The following is a 24,425-nucleotide window of genomic DNA, read 5'->3' as shown; positions in this document are numbered from 1 at the left end:
TGAAATATGCATATTTTATGATTGGCTTTTAGCAAATATTAAAATGAATATTATACGTGTTGTGTAAGAAAGTTATGCTGTATTAATTTTTTTAAGTAGTGTGTTAAATATAGTTTTAACATAATGTTTAACATAAAGTTTTAACATAATAACATAATGTTAAAATAGAAACTATGCTATGTAAGATACTTTTATTTAAAGGAAAGGACTCACAGCGAGATAGCAGCCACAGTACACCTAAATCTTTCAGAGAAAACAAATTTATTGCCCTCTTATCAAGTTCTTCCCACCTCGCTCAGCCCTGAAGATGCCATTAGGATTAAGAGGAAGAAGCTGACACTGACCAGACAGAATCCTTTGTTTGAATGGAATTTAATGTGTCATGTATGGGGTGTATGAACATGCAAAAGTGTCATGTATGGGGTGTATGAACATACAAAAGGCTGTTGCTTTTAAGGGTTAATCCTCTATTACCAGGTGTCCTTTTTCAGGCTTATGCTGCCCAGAAAAGGTACCCGGACATCCATAACTCTTTGTTTTTATTGTCTCATATTGCCCTAATCCAAATTGTCCAAATTATTATTACTCTAATTATATTGTTATTTTTATAACCATTTTATTATTATTAAACTTTAAAAATTTTAAAAACAAGCGATTGGCGTTTTTCACAAAGTCTGTGGTCACAACCACTCCTTTTGGCACTGTAATTATCAGAAGGAAAGATGCTGGATCCTTTGACCACCTTAATAACAGAGCAATGCTAATTTTTGCCTTCCTCATCCCTGACACATAGTGTCAGAGCTTCCTCTTGCAAGCTGAGCTGTCTCGGAGAGCAGCCTTCAGGCTCCCGTTGGCAACCGTCCCACCAAGACGCAGAACTTCAACCACTACATTTTTCTGCTTGTCCACTCTTCGCCAGTCCCCCAGGAAAACAAAGGGAAAAGGCCACGGAGAAAACAAAAAAGGGAAGAAAAGGAAGAGCCGTTTTTCAGATTAAAAAATCACTCGGGCCCCATAGAGGGTGATTAAAGCCCAGCCCAGGCCGCCCCCGAAGGAGCTGGAACGGGAAGGACACAAAAAAGCGCAGAGCCCGCCCCGGTCGCCGCGGGACCCAGGCGTGGCTCGGCGGCCCTGCCTCACAGCGCGTCTCTGTGGCGCAATCGGTTAGCGCGTTCGGCTGTTAACCGAAAGGTTGGTGGTTCGAGCCCACCCAGGGACGCAAAGCAGTTATTTTGTGGCGGCTCAATGAGTTTTTTCCTTCACTCCCGCAAGAGGCGGTGGCTGTAACCGGCCCGCGCCGCCTTTATAGGGGCGGGAACTGCCCGAGACCCGCTTTTGGCTCCGGGACCTCGCTCCTCATGCTCGGCCAGGAGGAATTCCACCCGCACCGTGTGCTCACAGCAGGGTTGCAGGTGCTCCGTTCGATTGGTCAAGTGGGACTGCAGGACAAGTCTGCTCCAACGGGAGTTTCCGTAGTGTAGTGGTTATCACGTTCGCCTAACACGCGAAAGGTCCCCGGTTCGAAACCGGGCGGAAACACGAGGTTTTTTTTCCCCTTCCCGTGTCACCGCGGATGTGTTCCCTGGTTTCCTCTTTAGCCGCGGGGCTCATCCCCCGCCCCGCCGTGGGAGAGGGCGAGCGGCCTCCTGGGCTGCCGGGGGCCGGCAGGGAGGAGCAGGGGCAGGGCTGGGGGCTGTGCTGAAGCTCTGCTTCCTTCCCATGCCCGAGCTCCTCAGCAAACGTGTTTTTTCCGGAAAGATCGCCCAGAGGAGGGGAAAGGAGCTTCAGCTGAAACGGTCTGAACATCAGAAAACTTGAGGCAAAAACTACAGCCATTCGCCGTGGGCATTACAGAAGGCCCTTTAGCTATTAACTTACATAAAAAGAGTAATACACATCCAGGTCAGGGGAGAAGCATCTTTTGAGGGTTTCTCCAGCCTCTTCCTCGAAAATGTAGCTGGAGACACCCAGCCCCTTCTTCCTTACACTCCTTTCTCAGCATTTCCTCTCCTTTGTGAGCCCTGTGGCTCCCCCGTGTTCTCTTGGGCTGTGCAGCTTCAGCATCTCCCTCGCAAACAACCACAGTGTGTTTGTGCACAGCAGTGTAAAACTAAAAATGCTGCAAATTCCATCAGCCTTCTTATCCCACTAAACTTCTCTTCTCTCTTGCTCTGCCTGCACCCTGTCTTAGATCAATACTTAGACTGGAATTTTCTTCCACTCCGAGACCGAATCCTGGTGGACTTCAAAGGACAGCACACACTTTCGAGTATAAGCTGCTCAAAGGCAATGTGTTTTGCTCTGGGCACCAAGGGGTTCACATCAAGAGCAGCTGTTTAGTTTTGCAAAAGGAACACAGACACACAATGGCTCTCGCGGATATGTTGTCAGGAAGGGAGTAATTATTTAAAGCAGAAAACCAGTGATGGAAGAATAAATGGCAATACCCAGCCATGAAAACCATCAAGATCAAAATCATATTTGTAGTCGGCACCACAACAGATTTCTTGAACAGTGCTCTAGCAGGTATATGGCTAGAAATCCATCCAGGCAGCTCCTATGCAGATGTGTTGGTTTATTGTAGGCAGGATGCTAGAGGGCAGCCCTGTTTTTCATCCTGTACTGTGTTATAAGAAGTGTTTGAATGTATCATCAAGTAGTCAGATCTGAATCACAGCACCTTTTCTGCAGAGCTGATTCCACACTCTGAGTGCCACGATTATGCCTTTCCCAAAGCAGAAGACACAGACTAACAAGGCTCTGCAGAGGGCTCTGGACAGGCTGGGTTGATGAGCCAAGGCCAATTGTATGAGGTTCAACTAGACTAAGCACTTGGTCCTGCCCTTGGGTCACAACAACCCCAGGCAGTGCTGGAGGCACTGAGGGCAGTGTCTGGAAAGCTGCCCAGTGGAAAAGAAAATGGGAATGCTGGCAATGGCATCCTGGCTTGTGTCAGCAATAGTGTGGCCAGCAGGAGCAGGGCAGGGATTGTCCCCTGTACTCAGCACTGGTGAGGCCACACGTCAAGTTCTGTGTCCAGTTCTGGGCCCCTCACTACAAGAAGGACATTGAGGGGCTGGAGTGTGTCCAGAGAAGGGCAAGGGAGCTGGGAAAGGATCTGGAGTGCAAGATTGATGAGGAGCTGCTAATGGTGTTTGGCCCGAAGAAAAGGAGGCTCAGGGGGGACCTTACTGCTCTCCACAACTACTTGAAAAGAGAGCGTAGCCAGGTGGGGGCAGGTCTTTTGTCGTAGGTAATGAGACAGGATGTGAGGATATGGTTTCAAGTTGTGCCATGGGAGGTTAGACTGGATGTTAGGAAAAATCTCCTCTCTGAAAGGATGGTTAGGAATTGGAAGAGACTGCCCAGGGAAGTGGTGAAGTTATCATCCCTGGAAGTGTTCAAAAAATGTAGATGTGGCATTCAGGGACATGGTTTAGTGGTGAAGATGGCAGTGCTCAAAGCCCTTAGACTGTGGGAAATCTATCCTAGAACACTAATAAAACCTCCATAATACAGGGGCCAGTTTCTGATCACTACCTGTACTTCCAATTGACAAAAGATGACTACAATACTTTGTATTCTCTTCATGGCAAATTAAGAGCTGCATTTAAAAACTACTCTTAATATAAAACAACCAGTAACATTTCGAATTCCAAACAATTTCTTTAGTCATGGGGTTTTCATTCAAACTCAGCTGAATTCTCACTTGCAGAGGATCAGAGGCAGTAAAGCATTTATGGAAACAAGCAAATCTGCACTGCGTCATCTTTAGTCTTCTGTTTCAGAGAAAAAGGCAGCCAGGAACATGCAGCACCAACAGATTTATTTTCATACCTTCTTTAATCTCAAGTGCTATTTGTTTGCTCTTGGAGCTTCTATATATACCTGTACCCACACTAAATCCCACGCAGCTGCAGACCAAACACTCCCAGCTTCAGTTTGTGGAGGGGGTGCCAGTGGTGACCAGAGGTTCTTGCTTCTGTCTAGGTGCATGTGCACAGCAGGTGTGCCCCCACACCCTCCCTCCTCTTCCTTGAACCTCATTGTAAACCTCTCCACCAGGATCTCCACATCTTCTAGCAGGGCTTCTTCCTCCTGTTTCTCCCCCCTGTGCATTCTGCATCACCAACGCTGGGCGCACTGCTTTACTCACCCCTGGGTCTGTGTTTGTGTCCCAAGCCAGTGGTGAAGGAGCTCCCATGTCACAGCTGCAGGTCACTGCAATCCATTCATGGATAAATCAAACTCTCATTTTGGTCAGCTCCTTTTTTTTTTTCTTTTTATTTTTCTTTTTTTTTTCCTCTTTTCTTTTTAATTAGGGAATTCATAAATGGGCAAACATTTCACAAGCAGTACACCAGCCCTTAACATTCAGAATCCATTCATTTGTTTTCTATTGTAACATTACCAATTACAGTATTCAAAACAAAGAAGAAGCTCAAGTTCTTCGCAATAACTTGAATTTCAAAAATTCATTGCCTAAAGTACCAGTTTGATAACAATGTATCAAATTGCAACAAGTTCAGGGCCAATGATAATTTTTCAAAAACTAGTTCAAACAATCCAAAACCATTAGAATCTGTAACCATGCCTTGTAATAGCATTATGTTTAACTGCATCTACTGGAAAAGTAAGACTGAGCATTTAATGTTTTGAGCTTGGAATCTAAAACAATGAAAAAATGCAGGACAGTTCTAAATATGCCTGATATAAAGACTTGCTGATAAAATCCTTATTTCCAAGAACCAGAAAAGTGTACAGCTAATCTAACTTGGCATATAACACCCTCAGCTTTGTGGCCATGCATTTAAAAAAAGACTCCAATATGGCAAAATGAAAGCTATACATATCCAGAAACACCAAGGTGTGAATCCCTCTGCTTACTCACTGCTGTCTTGCCACATTTTTCCATTACTTTCTTCCTACTGACCTTGCCTCTTCTTGGCACCTCACATCCAGTCGGGAGTGCACTGCCTGAGTCATGAAAAACTCCAAGTGACAACAGTAATAGGCATTAACTTACAGTTAATTCTAAGAAACCTCCAAGTTCATATCAGAGAATGAAAAATTCCCTACTTACAGAAGGTACTTAAATTTTTTTTTAAATGTTGGACAAAATAACTTCAGGAGTTGAGTGGTCCTGTAAATTCATTACTATATAAATAGTATTTCTTACACCATTATATCATCAAGACTACAGAACTTAATTAGTTCTCAAACACACTAGAGTATGGAAGATTTTCATATTAAAAGCAGCAAAAATTAAGACTCTTAGGAGCTTTTAATTAAAAATCATTGTCATATCTGACAGCTAAAATAACTGCTTCTCAGAAGAATAGAATACATTAAACCCTGATTTGCTTGTTACGGTAAAATATTAAGAAAAAAAATCTCAAATGTAAATTGTTCAAGTACAGCCAGTGTGCAATTAAACTAGTTATAAAATATAATTTAGTAGTGCTTTGTTTCAAAATATACATAATACTGAAAAAATACTTAAACTCAAGAAACTGAGTATTTACCAAGTTTCAAACAGAGTTTCATCAAAATGAGGTAAATCGATGTCATCTGCCATTGAGCTTGGTGCTGAAATGGAGAACAGGTCTTCGAGGATATCATCTCTTGTAGGACTTTCAAAAGAAAGTTTTTTCCCATTGTGTTTGTTTATTGCATCAAGCTCTGAAGTGGTGTCCTTTACAGGACTGTAGTAATTGTGGTCCTCACTTGTCACTGCTGCCTGTGGCACAGGGGTGTTCTCCTGGGGCACGGTCGTTGCCACGCTGCCGTGCACCATTTCCATGTACATGCACTCATCTCCGCTCTTGGGCTCCTCCAAGGAAGCGACAGTGGAAATAGGGGACAGTATTTCTGCCAGTATTTCATCAGCGTTATCAGGGCCAGTGCACCCTGGCACAGCGCTTGCATTCAATCCAGGTCCATTCCCTGTGACATCAATCTGATACTGCAGCTCCCTTAAGCTCTGCAATAATTCACTGTCGTTCTGAGATTCAGTCGGCGATGGGGTGCTCACGTCTCCACTCACAGGTTTTTCCTGTTTCATCTGTTCCACTGCTAATCTATCCAGTGAAGCCAACTTCTTCTTTTTAGCATTAAGTTTTTTTAACAATTTTAGGCGAAGTTTTTTTGTTTTGTCACTCTCTGACTCTTCTGCCTTGCCAGAGTTATAGCCAGGGGAGGGGAACTGAGTCACTTTACCTGAGGTACCCAACATACTTTGTGACTTAAACCAAGTTGGACCTACAATAGTGGTATGATTTGCTGTTGGAAGACAAGTGCTTTGAGAAAATCCTTTGAAACTTGATAAAGGATGAGTATTATTACTCTGAGGAGCCAGTAACTTTGGGGTCTCAGTTGTTTTCTTTGTACCTCTGCTCTGAAATCCACCGAAGTTACTTGCACCCTTAACTGGCAGCCGAACTTCACTTATTTTTTGTAATGAGGGAGTTTTGCAATTTCTCTCATTCTTGAGAGCTGAGGCACTTGAAGGCATAAAAGAAGTACTCTTGCTTAATTTCTTTACCCAGCTTCCTACAAATCCTCCTTTTCGGTCTTTGTGTGAGGACTGAACTGAATTACTGGCACCAGAAGAACTGCCAGCTTGAGAATTAACTACAGTTTTGCTTGCATCTCTCAAGTCAGGTGGTTTTTGTATAGTATTTTCTACTGCTAACCAATTCTTGCTTAGCAGTAGTTCTGAATTTAATCCATGTTCTCTGTTAGCTAAATTAGCTCTGTCATTTAATTGAGAAGGCAATGAGTCAGATGAATCAGGGTCATGTTTTCTGGGCACAGGAGCAGTAATATTTACTGGGTTCAACTCTTCTAGAGGAAAGCAAATACTGGAATTTTCATACAACATGGATTTATTGTTCATAGCTAGACTAGTTCCAGCAAACTCTCCTGCATATGGAGTGCTAAGTGAAAAAGCTGGTTCCAGCTGTTCTGGTGTGCCCCATCCATCAAGAAGGTTATTTCCCACCATCCATCCGTTAGGCAGCGATTTATCTTCTGAGTCAACCAGAACTTCTTCAGGCATCAGTGTTACAAGATCACCATCTGCCAGATTTTCTGAACCACGATGAACAATACTTTTGTCCTCAGTTACTTGCTGCTGTTTCTTCTCTGGAGTCCTCACAGAATGCTCTTTGTGAGGTTCTGCAGGTGTTTTGCCGACAGTGTTATCAAAACAATTCAACACCGTGGAATTTGAATGTACATTATTAAGAGGAGTATCTTCACTATTTTTACTTTGGAACTGTGAATTCAGCTCTTGTGGCACATGGGATGCTTTCTTTTCCCAGATAACAATATGAATCTCTGAAGGAGGAACTTCAAATCTTTTACGTCTCTTGCAATACGGACCCTTTAAATCATCACATTCAAGCCAAGTTCCTGAAAAATAGCAATCAGTGCAGAGACTCAGAGACTTTTAAAATTGAAATCACTATCCTCACACTTGTCAAGTATTTTTATTAACCCATTCTCCTGGCAAGCAGAAAATAGAGTTTGGGGTTTTTTTTCTCCAGAGAAAACTAGGAGACTTCCACTGTAAAAAGTGCAAATACAAGAAGTTGCAGCAATAGTATTACAGGTCAGAGTAGGTCAACCATAAAACAAAGCTAGCTAAGGGATTTTTTGGCTGAAACATCTTGTCTGAAAATAGTCTCACAAGTCTGAGTTAAAAACCACCTCTTAAATTAAGTTTCTCTGTAGACCTTTTAATTGCCTGTCTGGAAGCACGGGACCTAAAAAGAAACTGCTTATTTTAAAACTCTTGTCTCATCACCTGCAAACTGTTCATAGGTCATGAAAGAATATTTTATAGCTTTAAGAATTTTAAAACAGATATATATGGCATATAGGAGCTTCTTAACTAGGCATTTCCCAACTGCTTCCTCTTCCCATTTCTTTTTTATCTCTGGCAGTATGACTTAGACAATTTTCATATTGTCACAACACTTCATAAGACTGTACCCCACGCTCTCTACAGAGGCATGATTATCAAAATATCACCTTTTCACCTTCTCTATTTATGGATCTTCCATCAGTGGTACAACCATCATACCATTAGTAATGTTTCCAACATGGATTTCTGCCTCCCACCCCTGAGGTGCCATAAAGTTCAGGTATAAAAAATAACTTCATTAATTGCTCATAGTACCATAGGTTACCTTGTTTCCAGCCAAGAATGGATGAATCACTGGTTTAAAAATAAACAATACTATTTGTTCCACAGTCATGGTCAGACTGCATTTTTTAACTTTTACGAAGTTATGAAGGGAAAAAAACTCTATAGCCAAATTACTTTTTCCAGTAAGTGCTCTGTAAGACAGCACAGTGCAGTAAAACCAACCGAAAACCTTCACTCTGAGAAACCCAATTATTTGCAACAATTTAATATGAAGTTTAGAATGCAGACAAAAGAAATCTTTGTTATTATATATCAACGGTTGAGACTACAGCAGTAACCCATAAAACTCATGAAATATTATGGTAGATAAGAACCATAAACTCTATCTTATCTCTCTCTTTTATGAGGAAAGACTGAGGGAGTTGGGCCTGTTCAGCCTTCAAAAAAGACAATTGAGACGGGACCTCACCAGTGTCTGTAAGTATCCAGAGGGAGGTGTCGGAAGACAGACCCAGGCCCTGCTCAGCAGTGCTCAGCAACAGGACAGAAGGCAACAGGCAGAAACTGATACACAGCAAGTTCCACCTCAACATAAGGAAGGACTTCCTTACTATGCAGTGACAATACACTAGAGCAGATTGCCCAGAGAGGTTGTGGGCTTTCCCTCACAGGAAATATTCAAGAACCATCTGGATGTCATCCTGTGCCATGTGCTCTGGGATGGCCCTGCTTGAGCAGGGAAGTTGGATGACCCCCTGTGGCCCCTTCCAACCTGAGCCATTCTGTGATTCTTACCATCAGGATTCAAAGACCAGCTTATGAAGTGCTTCTTATCTGTTTGATACTGAACAACAGATGTTATTTGGTAGGTGTCTTCCTCAAATTGAAATGAGTATTTCTCCAGGTTGTTATGTGGCAAGCCTTCCACAAAATGTAATGTTAATATTGAGGGTACTCTGACAAAGAAACAATAAACAACCAGTTTATTACAATAGAACAATGGGAAAAGTTCCTAATGAAAAAGTAAGACATCTCTACGAGTATTTGGTTCTGCCCTTACTATTCTACTTCCTCACAGACTCTTCAGATTGCACAGTAAGCAGAAAGGAAAAAGAATATCCCAACTGGATGTTCCATTTAATTATAGACTGGGGGGGGAAAAAACCCAACACCAAATAAGAGATTTGGGGAGTGGGGAAAAGTTGAGAAAAAAACCATTCCTGTGCCATAAACACAGTACCAAGGGATGTTGTTCCCAGATCAATTAAGTAAACAAATGATCAAACAACTTTTATCCACAGCAGGGGCTGTGAAAAGGCTGACATTGGATATCGGTTGTCTGTATTTACTACTTGATAGTTAAGTATTTATGACCTACTTGAAACACATGCTGGTCAGCATGTTAAACACTGCTCTGTTTCATCTTTAGTAAACACTACTTGCTATTTCAGCTTATAAGAATGATCTAAAAATCTTTCAAAGTGAGTACTGATCAGAATTTAAAGTTTAGAATCTCTGCAAACCCATAGTAATAGTTTGGTTTCAGAAGTCATAGGTTCAATAAATGAAGTCTCAGAACTTTATGTATGTCACTTTCAAGTTCACATATTCAAACTTACTTTTCCAAGATCATCTGTTGTCTTTGACATGTATTTCCACAGTTAATACATGGTCCAATATGAACAGCATTGAGAGGATGCCAATCAGGGATTACATTTGTAAACGTTGTTAGGGTTTTCTTCAATCTGGACACACACACACAAATAAAGAGTAAGCTGAGTTGGTGATCAGAAAGCCATAAATATACATACTTTACCAGGAAACAAGTTATAAAAACATTATAAAAACCCAAATACTATTCATGCTCATGCCATTTGTGTGGAATTCACTGTGACAGCATCACATCCAAGTCAGCCCTGAATTCAGTTCTGCCAAACAGCATCAGTCACAATTTGTTTTCAGCAGCCCTGTGGCCTTCAGTTTCACAATATTTGCTTTTTCTCCCTTCTAATGTTATCTCTGTTTCCTTTCCAAAATAAGACAGAGCTTGTACCAGGATCTGCATAATTTACTAGGTAATACAGATGTTTTTCAAATAAAACAAGCTGTATTCTTAAGGTATCTCTCTTTACTTGCTGACTCTAAAAGGAGCCTAAATTACAAGCTTGGACCTGTGGCTACGCAGAACTAAATCAATTCTCAAGAAATTACTCCCCTGTAAAACTATTTTAAAATAGACAAACTATGTTAGAAAATCTCTGATTCTTTGTAGCCCAAGTGAATATTCCAGGTATTTCTCAATAGCAAAAGTGTTCTAGGCATACATTCTTTAGAACCACAGCAATTTGCATACTCTCAGCAAAATCTCACAGTAAGTATGTCCAGACACTCACACAGTTACCTATTGTTTCTTTCTTAATTAATTGATAACATGGTTGCTTAAGACATGGAGTAGCAGTAAACTATTTGCAAATGAAAAAGCAGATGATGTAAAACTTCAACAATCACCTTAAACCTGGAAATCTGAAGAAAACCAACTATTATATGCAGATTTAAAAAGGTAAGGTAGAACAGCTATGTAGAAGCTATTTCTATAAAAATCTCACCGGTCCTGGTATTTGTGGCCACAATGTACACATTCAAACTTCCATGAAAATGAATGCAAGAATAGTTCCTCAGCTTGTTGATCCACTTGTAGGAGTAGTTGAAGTGCAAACACTGGATTCTTCATATTACCTTCAAAGATGGGGCAGAAAAAAATGGTCACTAAATATCTGAAATCACCTTTCAGTACCTCAAAAAGGAAGTAATAAGAAGGCTTATTACTTCGATTTAAATGTCAGTTATTATTTCGAGGCTCTATTTGCAATTCTCACAGCAAAGGGATTGATCCATGTTATTAGATTGTTATCAGTGACAATTCCATGACTACAGCAGAATTACTTGCTGATTATCTGCTCTCTAAAAAGTCAAAATGGGCAAAGGACAAACCAGCTGATCATACTGTAAAGTATGTGTAAGTCACCAATAGAAACAAATGTATTTGCAAACTTTCTTGTATGCATTGCTACACACATACTTTTATGTATGACATAAAAGGCTTTATATCTAGGGTTTCCTGAAAGTAATTACTGAGATGCTGCCCTAATTACTTACCCAATTCACATGTCAGCTGAGGCTTAAGTTCTGTAAACATTACGTTTCTTATTTCATTGAGCTGAGATTCTGCTTTTGGAAGAACATCTAAAGAAAAAAATACGTATGTGTTCATGTAGTCATGTGTAACAGCCCCACACCTTTTCACACACATATGTACCCCCAGCATGCACTCCCTCTCTGCAAACCAATGCCTTTCATATTGACCCATACTTGCCTAAGGCTTGTTGGTAGAACAGCCAATTCTTGGTATTAATAGGTTTGAAAATTGGAGAAGAATTTACACAAGGTACTCAGTTTACTGCAGTCTGCTGACTAAAAACTACTTGCTCTGACTTATGACTAAGAGCCTGCACCAACAGCTCTGTAGTAACAATTTTTAAGGATAGTGTGACCACACATTACAAATCCTGAAGACTCGGAGATTAAAAGAAAAATTTAAAACTTAAGCATTAAGACCAAAAGCACAAAAATTTGCTTACATGCATTTTAAGGCTATACAATTCAAATAATAAAACACTTTAATGTGTTGTTTCAGATTAAATACCAATTCCCTAAGTGAGCTTTTCAAACAGTAAAAATAATTTTAAATTTAAAAATAACTTTTTACTTTATATATCTTAGTATTTTAATTTTGCATGTTGTTTAAACACAAATACATTCCTCAAACACAAGCAAGAACATAACTTCTACTACACAATCATGATCACTACCTGCAGAAATTAAAGGAAATATTTAGAATAGCCATTGAAACGGCTTAATACATATAAACTGTGTATAGAAAAAAGAAACAAAGTTTCTTGCAGCTATATTGCTTTCGATTGTTTTTAAAAATAGCTGCATGCAAAAGATATGGTAAAATTACACAAAAGAACAGAATGAATTCTACATCTATTCTCCACAAAAATACTCTTCACCCAATCCCCTCTCTGCTGTTACCCAAATAAACTGATTTGTTTTGCAGCAATTGAAATGAAAAGGTTTAAGTACTTTCAAACCAACACTGTATTCCAACACCTAACATTCCCATTTAAGGGTCACTGCACACCAGCAGAGCTCCTTTGCAAACCCAGTCCAACAAAAACAAACATCTCAGACAGGTTCTAGGATAGCAAAGGACTTCCCAGTAACAGCTGAACACCTAAACTCAAGCATCCTGACTTCCTGGCAAGCACAGCACATGAACTAGTTCAGAACATTTTGGGGGTTTCTCCCCGCTTTGTAACATGGATTAAACCACTTCTGATGCACATTATTTTTCCCAGGAAAGACAGGACCTTTTTCAAGGTACCTAGGGCTGTTCTGTGACTGTGCTTTTTATATTCAAATACACATAGTACAACAGAGTGTCCACTGAAATTCAGGAGAGGTACTGGCTAACCAGAGAGCTTTATTCCTTCTGTAACAGACCACATCTTAGAAGTTTAGACTTATGACACCAATGGTCCAGTTCAAGAGAAATAAAAACCCCATGATCTTCGTTTAGGAGTCTTAAACAGAATCCACAGAACAGAAAATGACTAAAGGCCACACCAGCAGAATACAGTGACACATCCTCCTCGGTTACAATCCTCCAATGTGTAAAGCTAAGCTGACCTCCTAACCCCTTGTTAAGGGTTACTGAGTACTAACTAATCCTTTCCAGACCACAGGATCCAGGTTCATGTGTTTGACTACTTCAGGCTGAAGCAGGTTAGGAAACACTGTCATCTACAGCAACTTGCAAACCTCAGGGGAAGCACTCCTTCAATGAGCACAGCTGGAGCCAGAAAAGAACTTATGTTCCCAGCTTTACTATTTTCAGTGTGACAAGGCAACTGCCCATTTACAAAGGATATAAACCACAACAGAAATTGTTTCAAAGATCAAGCTTATAACAGTATCCTAATATGTTAACCAACAGAGGGGAAGGAAACAAAGTAAGGGTGAATTACATAAATAATTCATAATATCTTTATGCTGGATATGACAAAAAAAAAAATTAAGAGATGCTTGGTGTTTGATGCCTTCAGAGTGCATGTTTGCCCAAGAAAAACAATTTCAGATGTTACCAGGATTTTGCTAGAGAATGCACACTATTCTGCAAATTCATGGTAATAGCTGTATTTTTTGCCATCTTGAAATAGAACAGAGGCATATATAAAAATTCCACATATTTGTAGCAAATCAATCTCGTAGCAAATCAATCTGACAACAGAAAACAGCAGCTAAATTTACTCACCTTTTACTTTACTCCTTTTACAGGTATTCAGAAGAACAGACGCTTGATTATACTTTGTTATAAGTTTCTGGAGTAAACATTTTCCATTGTTACATTCTTCTGCTAGAGCAGATTTTAATGTTTCTAAGTGTACCAGTGCTGACAAAATACAATCTAACCAACAAAGATTATGTTTGTTTCTCCACTGAAGACACAAATCTCTGTTATTAGTGGAACCTTTATCCTCTTGGAGTGAAATTTGAGATGCTGTCGACAAATTCTGAGAATTTGGCAATAGTTGTGTTTTGGGACTAGAAGTCTTTGGTGGACTTTCTTGGTAGTTGTTGGTCTTGGTGGTTGTTTCAAAATCCACGTTCTGCATGCAAGACCCCACATGATTGCCAGGGTTTTGCTGGTCATTTTGTAATACACTGTGTAGGCTTGCCTTGGGAATACACAAACTATTCTGGCAGCCTTTCACAACTGAGTCTGCATTAATGGTGTGCTCAACATTGAGCACGTTGTTATTTGCTTTTTTTGGATCTGATCCAACAGCAGAAAAGTCACCGATATTACCAAATTTCCTCTTCTTGTGAGTAGATGGAGCTTGATGATTTTCTGAACCAGCAGAAGTAATTATGCTGTTTAATGGTTTATAACCAAGTGGGTAGATACACTAAAGGAAAGAAAAAAGGTTACAGTGAAATCTACAAAGCAATTTCAGGTGAATGAGAGCTAAAGAAAGTGCAAAACATACTTTTTAAAATGGAGTTGAATCACAGAATCATAAAATGGCTTGGTTTAGAAAGGATGCTACAGACCATCCAGTTCCAAACCCCCTGCCATTGGCAGGGACACCTTCTACTGGACCAAGTTGCTTAGACCTCCATCCAACCCAGCAATAGGGACTCCTGTAAAGTGATTTTTTTAATTAAATCAATACATATATTCAACATAGGTATGACAGAAAGGGTGTGTTATCCCACCACTGTCTTATAAGCAACTATGAAATAAATACATCAGTAGTGATACTTCAACACTACTTTTCCAGTAAATTCTCCCAACCTCTGCAAACAACTTAATTTTGCTAAGGAGAGTCTTCTTGTCTTATTCTGCTAAATCCACTCCTTTAGGGTACAGATTTGACATTATTATCTCATGCCTGAGAGACTACTGGTGCCCAAATTGACAAGGTATCTTTCAGGCTAGCTCAATGAATATAGACAAATCCCTATTACCAATCTCCAGAACTATACCATAATTAGTTAAAAGCAGGAAAGAATGGGAAAACCAACTCTGAGACCCATATCTAGTCAAGTTTCTACTAATTTAAGGGCAAATTAAGTCCATTTGCGATTGCTATACCCTTCCCACATACATGGAACAGTGAAGGGACAGGTAGCAAAATCACAAGTCAAATATTAAGCAGCACAGAAATCCAGCTAAGGTTAAAATTAAAAATGGGGGAAAAAAGAAATAAAAGCATAGTAATTACAATTATAAACCTATATGCATTACCCAGACTTACAGAAGGGAAAATGGGAGACTCAGATCTGCTAGTTACGTACTAGTTCCATGGATCATCAAATATTCACCTTCTAGTCTGACTTGTACAAAAATTCATTTAGTACCACTTGAGATCCCTTGCTAATTGAGAAGAACCCTCCTTTATTTCATTATTTTTTTACTCTTTTTATAGGGGAGCTACCTATGCCTAAACACTGCATATATACATGTTAGTTCTGTTTTTCCCTATCTGCAAGCAAACATCCTACAGCATACAGACTCAGAGGGGTCCTATTTCAACAGTCTGCTTACTACCAACAAAATCACAGACCTAGAGAGGTGTAACTGCTGAAGGTAAGAGCCTCTGCAGGGCCAAATAAAACTCTTTATTAGTGTAATACCTGAGGATTTTCACAAAGGAAAATGGACTCTTGAAAATTAAGGCGGTAAGTCCGTAAACCTTGGATCTGACCCTTCTCTTTGCAGACTGGACAATACCCATGTGCAGTTGTTTCCACAGGATTACAGCTCTAAAATAAAAACAAACCAAGAAAGATAAAGCAGCATAAATTTATGTATTTCATACATTATCCCAAGGTAAGACATTCTTATACAAAATCACTGTTCAATTTCTAGATATAATACAATACAATATAAAAAGCAAACTACATTGGTTTCTTTTTAAATATTTTAATATATTTGTATGGTAGCATGATTTAAATAAATTTATCTTTTTAGTTAAATATTCAAATAAAGTGTCTTTAACAACACATTTTATTTTTGCACATTTTAGGTACTTTTATGCATGTTTTATTTACTTGAACTAAACCACAGGACCCTTATTGCCAAGGAACACAAGCTCAGGTCTTTGAAAGACAAATCATTTTTCATAGGAATGCAAACAGTTGTAAAAATAGTGCCAGTAAAAAACATAGGCACATATTTACTTAGAATAATCTTTCGCCATTGTTATAGATTTCCGTGGAAAATGAATTTGAATTTTATTTTTGGGGTAAAATTAAGACCAATTAAAAATCTCTCAAAACAGAGAAAAATATTAACTTTGCACATATGTAAAACAAGTTTCAACTGACTTTTCCCAAATACCCCACCATGTGGAGTGTCGATTTCCCTATACCAGTCCCTTCTCCAATCACTTGCAAACCATTTGTAGTCTTCTGGGTATCCATCATTCTGAGCCACTGGCTAATTTATGTCACTTGTAACAATGTCATGACCACTAAGGTTTTTTCAGACTCCTGAAAAATAAGAAGTGAATAAAACAATTAAAGAAAAATTAGACTGAAGTTTGGGAAAAAAAAATACCAGCAACAATGCAGCTTGCATAGTTTGTGGAAATTAATTCAGAAGAGTATTTCCTAAACTGAAAATACTTTTTTTTGTTCCAGTGCAGATTGTGAACTCAAAACTTTAAACTAAGAACTACAGGAACCCAATCCTGGTCCTGTGGACTTGACACTGACTAGAATAAATATATATCTCTTCAGGATGCACGATGAAGTTAGGTTGAATTGCAAAGTCATCAGTGCAGTATCTTTCCTTCAGCCACAATTGCTCCCTTTTCATTACTTCAATGAAAAACATTTTCTCCCACACCATGATGTCCTTTCAGCCCTTTATACAGTACAGCAACAACTCCTTACAAAAAAAAAATTTCTCCAGGCATTCTTGAGACCAGTACTAATACTCATTCAACCTAAACCTACTTACAATACTTGGCAAGAAGAGACCCTACAGAACTGCATGGAATGCCAAAAAACCAACAGAGCATGAACTAAAAAAGCACAACAGAAAAACACAACCACTCAGATTTCAAATCAGACCCCCAACTTAAGAGTGGGTCAAAATGAGATGATATCCTATCTAAACCTTCAGTGTGTCCAGCAGCCCTTTTCAGAATTATCAGTCTGCAGCACGTAGAGGCAGTATTCCCTGACTGATGAAACTAATGGTTGTAATAGAAGGCAAGAGCATAAAAATAGCAAGCCATGTCCCTTAGAGCACATTTGGCTTTCCAAGTAATGTTGTAGGGTGCCCATGAAACAGCATGGGCGCATGCAAGTTGAAAATTAATGAATTAGCTCAAGGTATACAAGCTTGTTGGAGTGTAAAGGAAAGACAAGCACCCCAACTTTTCACACAGCAGCAACAGCACTATCATACTGCAACTCAACTCTGTTATCATATATTTAGTCTAGCCAGGAAGTTGACTTGTTTTATACAATTACAAGTTGTACAGATAAGAACCTTTATCATAGGCTATATCATACTATAATACATAACTTTATTTTTCAAGGGACTTTTAGTTGATTCCTTGGCATGAAGCAGTCTCAGCACTCCAGAGTAAATAAAAACCAGATCACATGACAGAAACTCCTGAGAAATTTCTCACCACAAAAATTCACCACACTCAGAAGGTTAATAACACTAAGAACCTGCAGGTTATTCTGTTTTAAGCATGCCCCTTGGTTTTATAAAACATATGTATTTCTTTGCAAGGCCCTGTTTATGCTACCAGCTCTCTCAAAAGGAAATCAAGTTGCTTTTTTCTGGTTGTGTTCAGTTTCTGTTTCTTCTGCTGTTCTTTTAAAGGCTTAAATACTGAGATTTATAAGATGTTCTGAGATGTACAACACCTCCCCCAGCTATAGTCACCCAGCCAATTGTACCACAATATTGAAATAAAGACTTTTATTTCTTACTAATATAGTAACATTTAAAGAAAATTCATTATCGTTTTAGTTCAAAGACCAACACAATGAGCAAATAAAATAGGTCTGCCAGTGCTAGATATGTAGAGTGGTACCAAGAGGCCTGCCTTTACTCTTCAAAGTTTCTAACATTACAGGAAGGTACTGGTGATCTTTGCACAATGTACAAACACTGGGCATCAGATCAACCCTGCCAAGAAAAACAGCCAAGTAAAGACTGCTGCATCAAGTACTGCAACAACTCATTGCAGCCACGGGCAATAACTGCATTACACATGGGCAAGTGCAAAGGAAGGCACACTCAGCCTTACTGGGGCATGTTCTATACAATTAGTGCTGCTTTCCTTCTTTAAGTCTGCACATTGAAAAATGTTATGCAAAATATGCTATGGATGTGACTAAGTTATCATTATGCTGTGGCTACGCTTCCTTGAGTAGATCTAACAACTTGCTGCTGCAAAATAGGGGCATCATTTTTCTCTTTATTTCCCTTCCCCCCACTTTTCCTGACAGCTCATGTCCTAATCAGAATTTTTATGAACTAAATGAACTCACAAAACAGCAGAAAACTTAGTAAAGAACAAGTTTTTTTGCTATTCCATGGAATTAAATTGGCCTGTGAGAACTCCAATGACCTAGGGAGGGCAGAAGATAGAAAATAAGGAAAAGATGAAGTAATAGAGACACATGGTCTTGAAATAGAACTGCTAAATGCCTGAGGAACTGGCTGGATGGATGCCACATCCAAACACCTGCAGGTCAATGTACCAAGCACAAACCAGTGGTGTCCCTCAAGGGCCCACAGAAGGGCCAATACTGTTTATTATCTTCAGCAAAGAGACTCAGACTGTAGGATCTGGATTCTGCTCCTCCAGTCTGCTCTGGTGAGACCCCCACTGAAGTGCTGGGAACTGAGTAATGATGTGGACCTGTGGAGCAAGTCCAGAGCACCTCTCCTATGCAGAAATGCTGTGAGAGCTGAGATTGTTCAGCCTGGAGAAGAGCAGGCTCTGGGGAGACCTTACTGCAGCCTTTCAGTAATTAAAAAAGGCTTTTGAGAGATAGAGGCCTTTTACTGGGATCTGTGGTGATGGTACAATGGGCAGTGGTTTTAAATTTAAAGAGGGCAGATTTAAATTGGATTAAAGGAAGAAATTCTCTACAATCAGGATGGTGAGACTCTGGGAGAGGCTGCTCAAGGAAGATGTGGATGTCTCATCATCGGAAATGTTCAAGGTCAGGTGGGACAGAGCTTAGAAGAACCTGGTCTAGTGGAAAGCATCCCTGCCCACTGCAGGGGGGGGCTGGAACTAAATGATCTTTAAAGGTCCCTTCCAGCCCAAACCATCACATCAAACAATTCTACGGAAAAAGGGACCCGGGCCTTTTTGGCAATAACTGTACCTTGTGAAACAGTACCTTATGAATTAGAATCAGTTACCAACTGCAAAAAGCAGGCAACAACAGTGGTGACACTACAGTGAAGAGGACATCTCCTTGTTTACAGGCTAAAAGGACATTTAAAAATAACCTTTTTGTAAATCACAAGTCTTTTTTTCTTCATCAATGGGACATTGAAAAGATTAAAAGAAACAAATGTGAAGAAAAAGAAAGTGGTGTTAGTTACCCTTCCATTCTCTACACAATAAGAAATAAGAGTACTAAGGTTTTTCTTTATCTGACGTCATAACTCATAACTACAAATATCCAAATTTCAGTCCCTCACTCAAAAATTGACAGCTTTGGCCACAAAATATATTTTATTAGATGCAACAGTAACATTGTTCCTGTGAGAAAGCAACTCTCTCTCCAGCCTAGCCTGTGAGTACTGGGCAGAACTGCAAGGCTTCATGGTGTAGGGGAAAACACGAATTCCCTTCCTGAAAATAGCCTAACATAGACCAAGCAAATAAAGATAAATCTGATGACATGGCAAAACAAACCAGCATGCAACAACATTACTCCACTGTTCTAAGAGTTTCTTCTACAGGCAGACTTCTCTGAGATGCCCACATATTAAATGAGTGTATGACAAGGGACAGGGACTACATTTTGCAAATCATCCAGTCCTTCCGAAACAAAAATGGGAATGTATGAAAAACACAGCCTGAACTAGTGCAGTTTATTTATTATAGCTTTTATGGGTGTATGACCAGGGGCAGGGACTACGCTTTGCTGGCAAATCATTCAGTCCTTCTGAAACAAAAAGGTGAATGTACAAAAAACACAGCCAGAACTAGTGCAGTTTATTCTAGCTGCAGCGAAGAGGCAAGATTTCAGGAAGGCAGGCGATCTGTGCCCCAAGGCAGTGGAAACGAGAGGCACGGGGGTGTGGATACCACTTAACGAGGCGTCAGGGCAGAGCCGGCCCAGCGCGGGGCTGCTGCCTTCCCTCCCTCCCTCCCTCCCTCCCCGAAATGTGCTCGGCTTTTTTGGTAAACCTATGGGTAAACTGCCTCCTGAGCTCTTATTCCACATCCAGAGTGATCCACACGCTACTGCAGAGGAAAAAAGCGTTCGGAGTTAATCGCTGAGCACCAGAGAACCGTGCCGGGGGCAGACGCGAGCGGACACACACACGCGGCGCCTCCCCGGGCGCCTCTCCGAGGAGCGAGGCGCGGAAGGCCCGCACCCTTCCTTCCCCGCCATGCTACTGACATGAAATACTCAGTCGGCATTTCGGGACCCGCGAGACCCCCTCGCCCTGCGCCCCGCTCGCACCGAAGGGACCGGGACAGGCCGGGCCCGCCGCTCCCGGCGCCAGCCGAGCCCCGGCCCGCTGCGCTCGGCGCCCCGCTCTCACCTGCGGCCGCCGCCACTCCCGGCTCCCGCCGCTGTCCCGGACCCCGCCGCGCCTGGCCTCAGCCGCCGCCGCCGCCGCCGCCGCCGCTGCCCGCCCGGTCGCGGTCGCTGTCGCTGCCGCTGCGCAGCTTCCGGCGCGCTCCCGCCTCCATGCGGGCCCGGCCCGCCCCGCTCCCGGCAGCCAGCGCAGGCGGAGCCACCGCCGAGCGGGGCCGACAGCGCCCGAGGTATTTCTCGCTCCCGCCCCCTCTCCTCCTCGTCCTTCCGCCCCGCTCCGTCACTCACGCGGCGCGGTGGGAGGGCCTGGCGGCGAGGGCCGGTCCTGCGGCACCTCCCCGGGCAGGGAGGGGCCCGCTCCTGCTCCTGCTCCCCCCCAGCCGAGGCCCGGGGGGCGGCGGCCCCGCGGCGCTCGCCCCGGTGGCGGCAGGGGCCGCGCTGCCGCTCGGCGCGGTGCCCGGCGCAGGGAGTTGATGATTAACCTGCGGGCCATTGAGTGCCTGCCTAAAGTCGCGCCCAGGGTGGGGTTTAACCTTGTCCGGGGCTCGGTGCCTCCCGTGTGACTGCCCGAGACCCTGGGGCGGCCTGTTCTGCTGCTGCCGCCGAAGCGCTACAGGGATGAGCAGCTCCCTGTTGAAAATCTCTGCTCTAAATCTCAGCCTAGAGCTCGCCTCGCAGTCGTTTTTGGAAGTTTCAGGCTCAAGAGGTCGAGGTGATGTGGGGGTCTCGGCGACCGTGTGTGCAGCAGCAGCCCCGGGCTGCAGGAGTGTTTGTGGCTGGCGCTTGAATCCCTGCCGGCCCCTTTTCCTCGGGCTGAGCCGCAAGGAGCTCACAGCTGCGGCATTTAGGTCAGTGCTCCGCGTCTCTTGCGTCAGGAGAGCTGTCAGTACGGCCCCAGCCTCTGCTCCCCGCGGCTGCGGAGCCAGTGAGTCAGGAGATTGTTCCAGTGATAGCACAGAAAATCCTTCTCTCCTCCTGCCTGCCTCTGCTTTCCTGACACGCTGCTCCTGGCTGCGTTCTTAAAAAGCGCTTAGCCCTGTATGATTTGCATTGCGAAATGATGTGTTACTATAACGGGTCCGTCGTAACATCCGTAATCTAATTTTTTGCTGTAGTTATTCCTTTAATTTATGCAGCAATGTTGTCAAGGTTGAATTAATGGTTGGGAGTATTTTGTTCTATTTGGAGGAAGTTTTATGCCTGATTGGAGAAATACTGCACTGAAATTTGTGAAGAATTATGTCACGAGTGCTTATTTTTTAGATTGATGTTGGGGTTTGCTTTATTAGTGCTTTGATTTTAGTGCAAGTTTTACCTTTTCCCAGGGGTGACTAGAGTCTGCCGTTTTGTTTCGGCCTTCCACAGACTTTTGTTTCAAGTGTGTACAGCCTAAGAGATAATGTGGCAAAAGGTGTTTACTTGTGTGTGTTTGTGCTCTGGAAGGATTAAATAGATGTTTTTGCTGCTTGTTAGCAGGGGCTGATTTTGAAAAAGCTCTAGTACTAGATCCCAGTTCTCTGGTAAATTAGAATTCATCGCTCAATGCTGTTAAGACTTTTTAAACTGCCTAATGCCTCCATTCTCTGCTTTGTCTCCTCCCTTCCACCTCCAACTTTCTTGGTCAATTAACTTATATTTGGCGACAGGCATTTTAGCAGGGTCTAGGAAGAAATACTTTACAGTGAGGGTGGTGAAAAACTGTCAGGTTGCAGAGAGATGGTAGATGCCTCATCCATGGAAACATTCAAGGTCATTTGGGCCAGGACTCTGAGCACCCTGGTCTTGTAGATGTCTGTGCTCATTGCATGAGGTTGGACAAGATGAGCGTTAAAGGTCCCTTCCAACCCAAAGTATTCCATTATTTCAGGTGCTTTTTATATGCCCCTGAGTACCACAGTAGGATTTACTGGTGTCCTTTATCTTCTTTCCTCCCTGACATTCAAGTTGATTAAAGGAAGTCACAGAATCCAGAATCTGAGTTTTTCCATATGCTTAAGGAACGGAATTTGTGTGTTGGCAAAGAAAAGAAACTGATGTTTTCATCTCATTTTACCATAGAACTTCATTTGTCCTGAACAAAAGAGTCCTGTAGTAATAATTACTATGTGATGCCGACTCTGCAGTCATGAGGAATTGATTTGTGTTCCAGATGTGGACTGGTAATGACTTTGGGATCCAGTTAGACTGCTGTTTGCTCAAATGGAGTTTTGTTTTGCATGTTGTGTCAATTTGACTAGATTTGCTTTCGATTTAACTAACAGTGCATGAGCACATGGCTTGTTTCTTGTTTTATCAATTTCTATCTGCCTTTTGAAACTTTTTTCACAACATAGAAAGAATTAGGAGGGTTTTAAGATAAAATTTTTGAAGTTCCTTTGGTTCAGGCAAGTGAATGGACCTCCATGTCTGATTTAACTTCCTGAATCAGGGAATCCTCCTCTTGTTGCACTCTGTTCGAGCATTGTTTGCCAACTTTGTGATTACACGGACACAGTGAAGAACAGTCTCCCCTCAAACCCCAAGATGAACTCTTGAAATGAACATTGTTTAAGGCTTGATGTATATATACACACACGTGTGTATATATATATATATATATATGTATGTATGTGTATATTGTATATGGGTATATATATATCTGGTGCTTTCAAAGAGTAACAAATCTGTACAAGAAACCATTATCTGGAACATAGTTAAGAATGTTGGGAAAACAATATTCAGGGCATTTATTTAGAAAATTGTACTTGGGCTGAGAGCATATGCTGTTCATGTGTGTCTTCCAAAAATATTTTCACATGCAAATTACACACCCGCTGGCTGCTCAGTTCTAACCATGTTGTTGCTGCATGATGATCTCTGAGAAACTGAGAATAGAGTGGGAGGTACCAGCTGAAAACTTTTGCTTTAAAGGTTTTGTTTCTTGGATTTTGCTTCTGCTTGACTTTCCCCCTTTTTCCAAAACCTAACATAAGAACATTTCCAAAATGGCGCTTTGCAAGTTTAAATTTTAATGTAAGAAAAATAAAGTAACTAATTATATATGTACCTCTTTTTCTCTGTTTAATTGCTTAAATATATTAATTATGTTCTGTTTTTCAAGTACAGGTCACAAGAAAACCATTGTTTCACTTAGATTTTTTTTTTGTATATGAAGTCCAGGTGACTGTGATTGTAAACTTTTTTGCATTCCTCAACTATTTTTAAGCCCAAAAATTAGTAACATTACTGACTATGATATATACACGTAGTATCCTTTTGCTATTGCATTGCAGTACTTTAACCAAAGGGAGGGAGATCTTTTCTAAGAGAGATTCTAAAATAAGAGACCAGGTTTTTTTTGTCAACTACTGCCTGTTTAAACCCTTTATTTTTTCTGGAGTAAAATCCTCTTACATTTTTATGACTCATTTTCAAAAGTAGAGGAAAAAAAAGAAGTGCTGCATTTTTTCCCTACTATGGTGCCTGTAGCCTTGACAGAGCAGGAGAAATCTATATATTGCTCTGAGGTAAAGGTAGATTTCTTTTTTCTTCTTGGATCTTATGAGGGTGCCTCTTATTTTGTCATCCTTAACAGGAGTGTGTTTTTTGCTGTGTAGAAAGAGAGAAGCTTGACACCTGATGCAGTGCTTTCAGAAATCACTGCAAAGATTTCCATTTGGGAAATTCCCAATTCAAATTTGGGAATTTGAAGGCAGCTGGCCTTCAAAATAATTTCTTATTTTTCATACTATTCTTAAAGTTATTTTACCTCCATTTTCTTCAGCCTGTAGGCTTCTTGACCCCATTCTAGTAGGAACAACAGTCAAGAATTAACTTAGTATCTCTTGTGTTTCCAGAAATGAATTATTTTCAGGAATCTTTCTAGTGGGAAAATACC

At 41.2% G+C, this 24,425-nt stretch overlaps 1 protein-coding gene and 2 non-coding genes across 4 annotated transcripts; 2 read left to right on the top strand and 1 right to left on the bottom strand.

The window, feature by feature from the left end:
* Window positions 1-1,145: 1,145 nt before the first annotated feature.
* Window positions 1,146-1,219, top strand: TRNAN-GUU (transfer RNA asparagine (anticodon GUU)). Its single transcript has one exon. It is a non-coding gene; the product is annotated as a tRNA-Asn (tRNA).
* Window positions 1,220-1,466: 247 nt separating this feature from the next.
* Window positions 1,467-1,539, top strand: TRNAV-AAC (transfer RNA valine (anticodon AAC)). Its single transcript has one exon. It is a non-coding gene; the product is annotated as a tRNA-Val (tRNA).
* Window positions 1,540-4,404: 2,865 nt separating this feature from the next.
* On the bottom strand, window positions 4,405-20,571 carry USPL1 (ubiquitin specific peptidase like 1). Of its 2 annotated transcripts, XM_054271637.1 has the most exons (9): window positions 19,169-19,435; window positions 16,112-19,133; window positions 15,419-15,547; window positions 13,533-14,187; window positions 11,312-11,398; window positions 10,762-10,891; window positions 9,775-9,900; window positions 8,951-9,111; window positions 4,405-7,416 (listed from the first exon to the last, which is right to left on the bottom strand). In XM_054271637.1, the coding sequence occupies exons 2-9, from the start codon at window positions 16,208-16,210 to the stop codon at window positions 5,522-5,524; spliced, it is 3,282 nt and encodes a 1,093-aa protein (XP_054127612.1). In that variant the 5' UTR covers window positions 16,211-19,133; window positions 19,169-19,435; the 3' UTR covers window positions 4,405-5,521. The 2 variants fall into 2 exon arrangements, with proteins under 2 accessions (XP_054127612.1, XP_054127613.1); XM_054271638.1 differs by lacking the exons at window positions 16,112-19,133; window positions 19,169-19,435 and adding an exon at window positions 20,553-20,571.
* Between the last annotated feature and the right edge of the window lie 3,854 nt (window positions 20,572-24,425).

Source organism: Melozone crissalis, unplaced genomic scaffold, assembly GCF_028551555.1.
Source record: "Melozone crissalis strain CALT ecotype California unplaced genomic scaffold, PUWL_Pcris_2 ptg000013l_1, whole genome shotgun sequence".
Taxonomy (NCBI): Eukaryota; Metazoa; Chordata; class Aves; order Passeriformes; family Passerellidae; genus Melozone; species Melozone crissalis.
The sequence above is the reverse complement of the archived record's forward strand: the minus strand, read 5'-3'. Positions and strand labels throughout refer to the sequence as shown.

What these genes read in the sequence shown, in the direction of transcription:
- USPL1 (XM_054271637.1), bottom strand. Translation starts at nt 16,210, where the DNA reads ATGATGGATACCCAGAAGACTACAAATGGTTTGCAAGTGATTGGAGAA. An exon ending in CAACAGATGATCTTGGAAAA is followed by an intron (nt 9,112 to 9,774) that starts GTAAGTTTGAAT and finishes TTTCTTTGTCAG; the next exon opens with AGTACCCTCAATATTAACAT. An exon ending in CTGGTCTTTGAATCCTGATG is followed by an intron (nt 7,417 to 8,950) that starts GTAAGAATCACA and finishes GCTATTTTTCAG; the next exon opens with GAACTTGGCTTGAATGTGAT.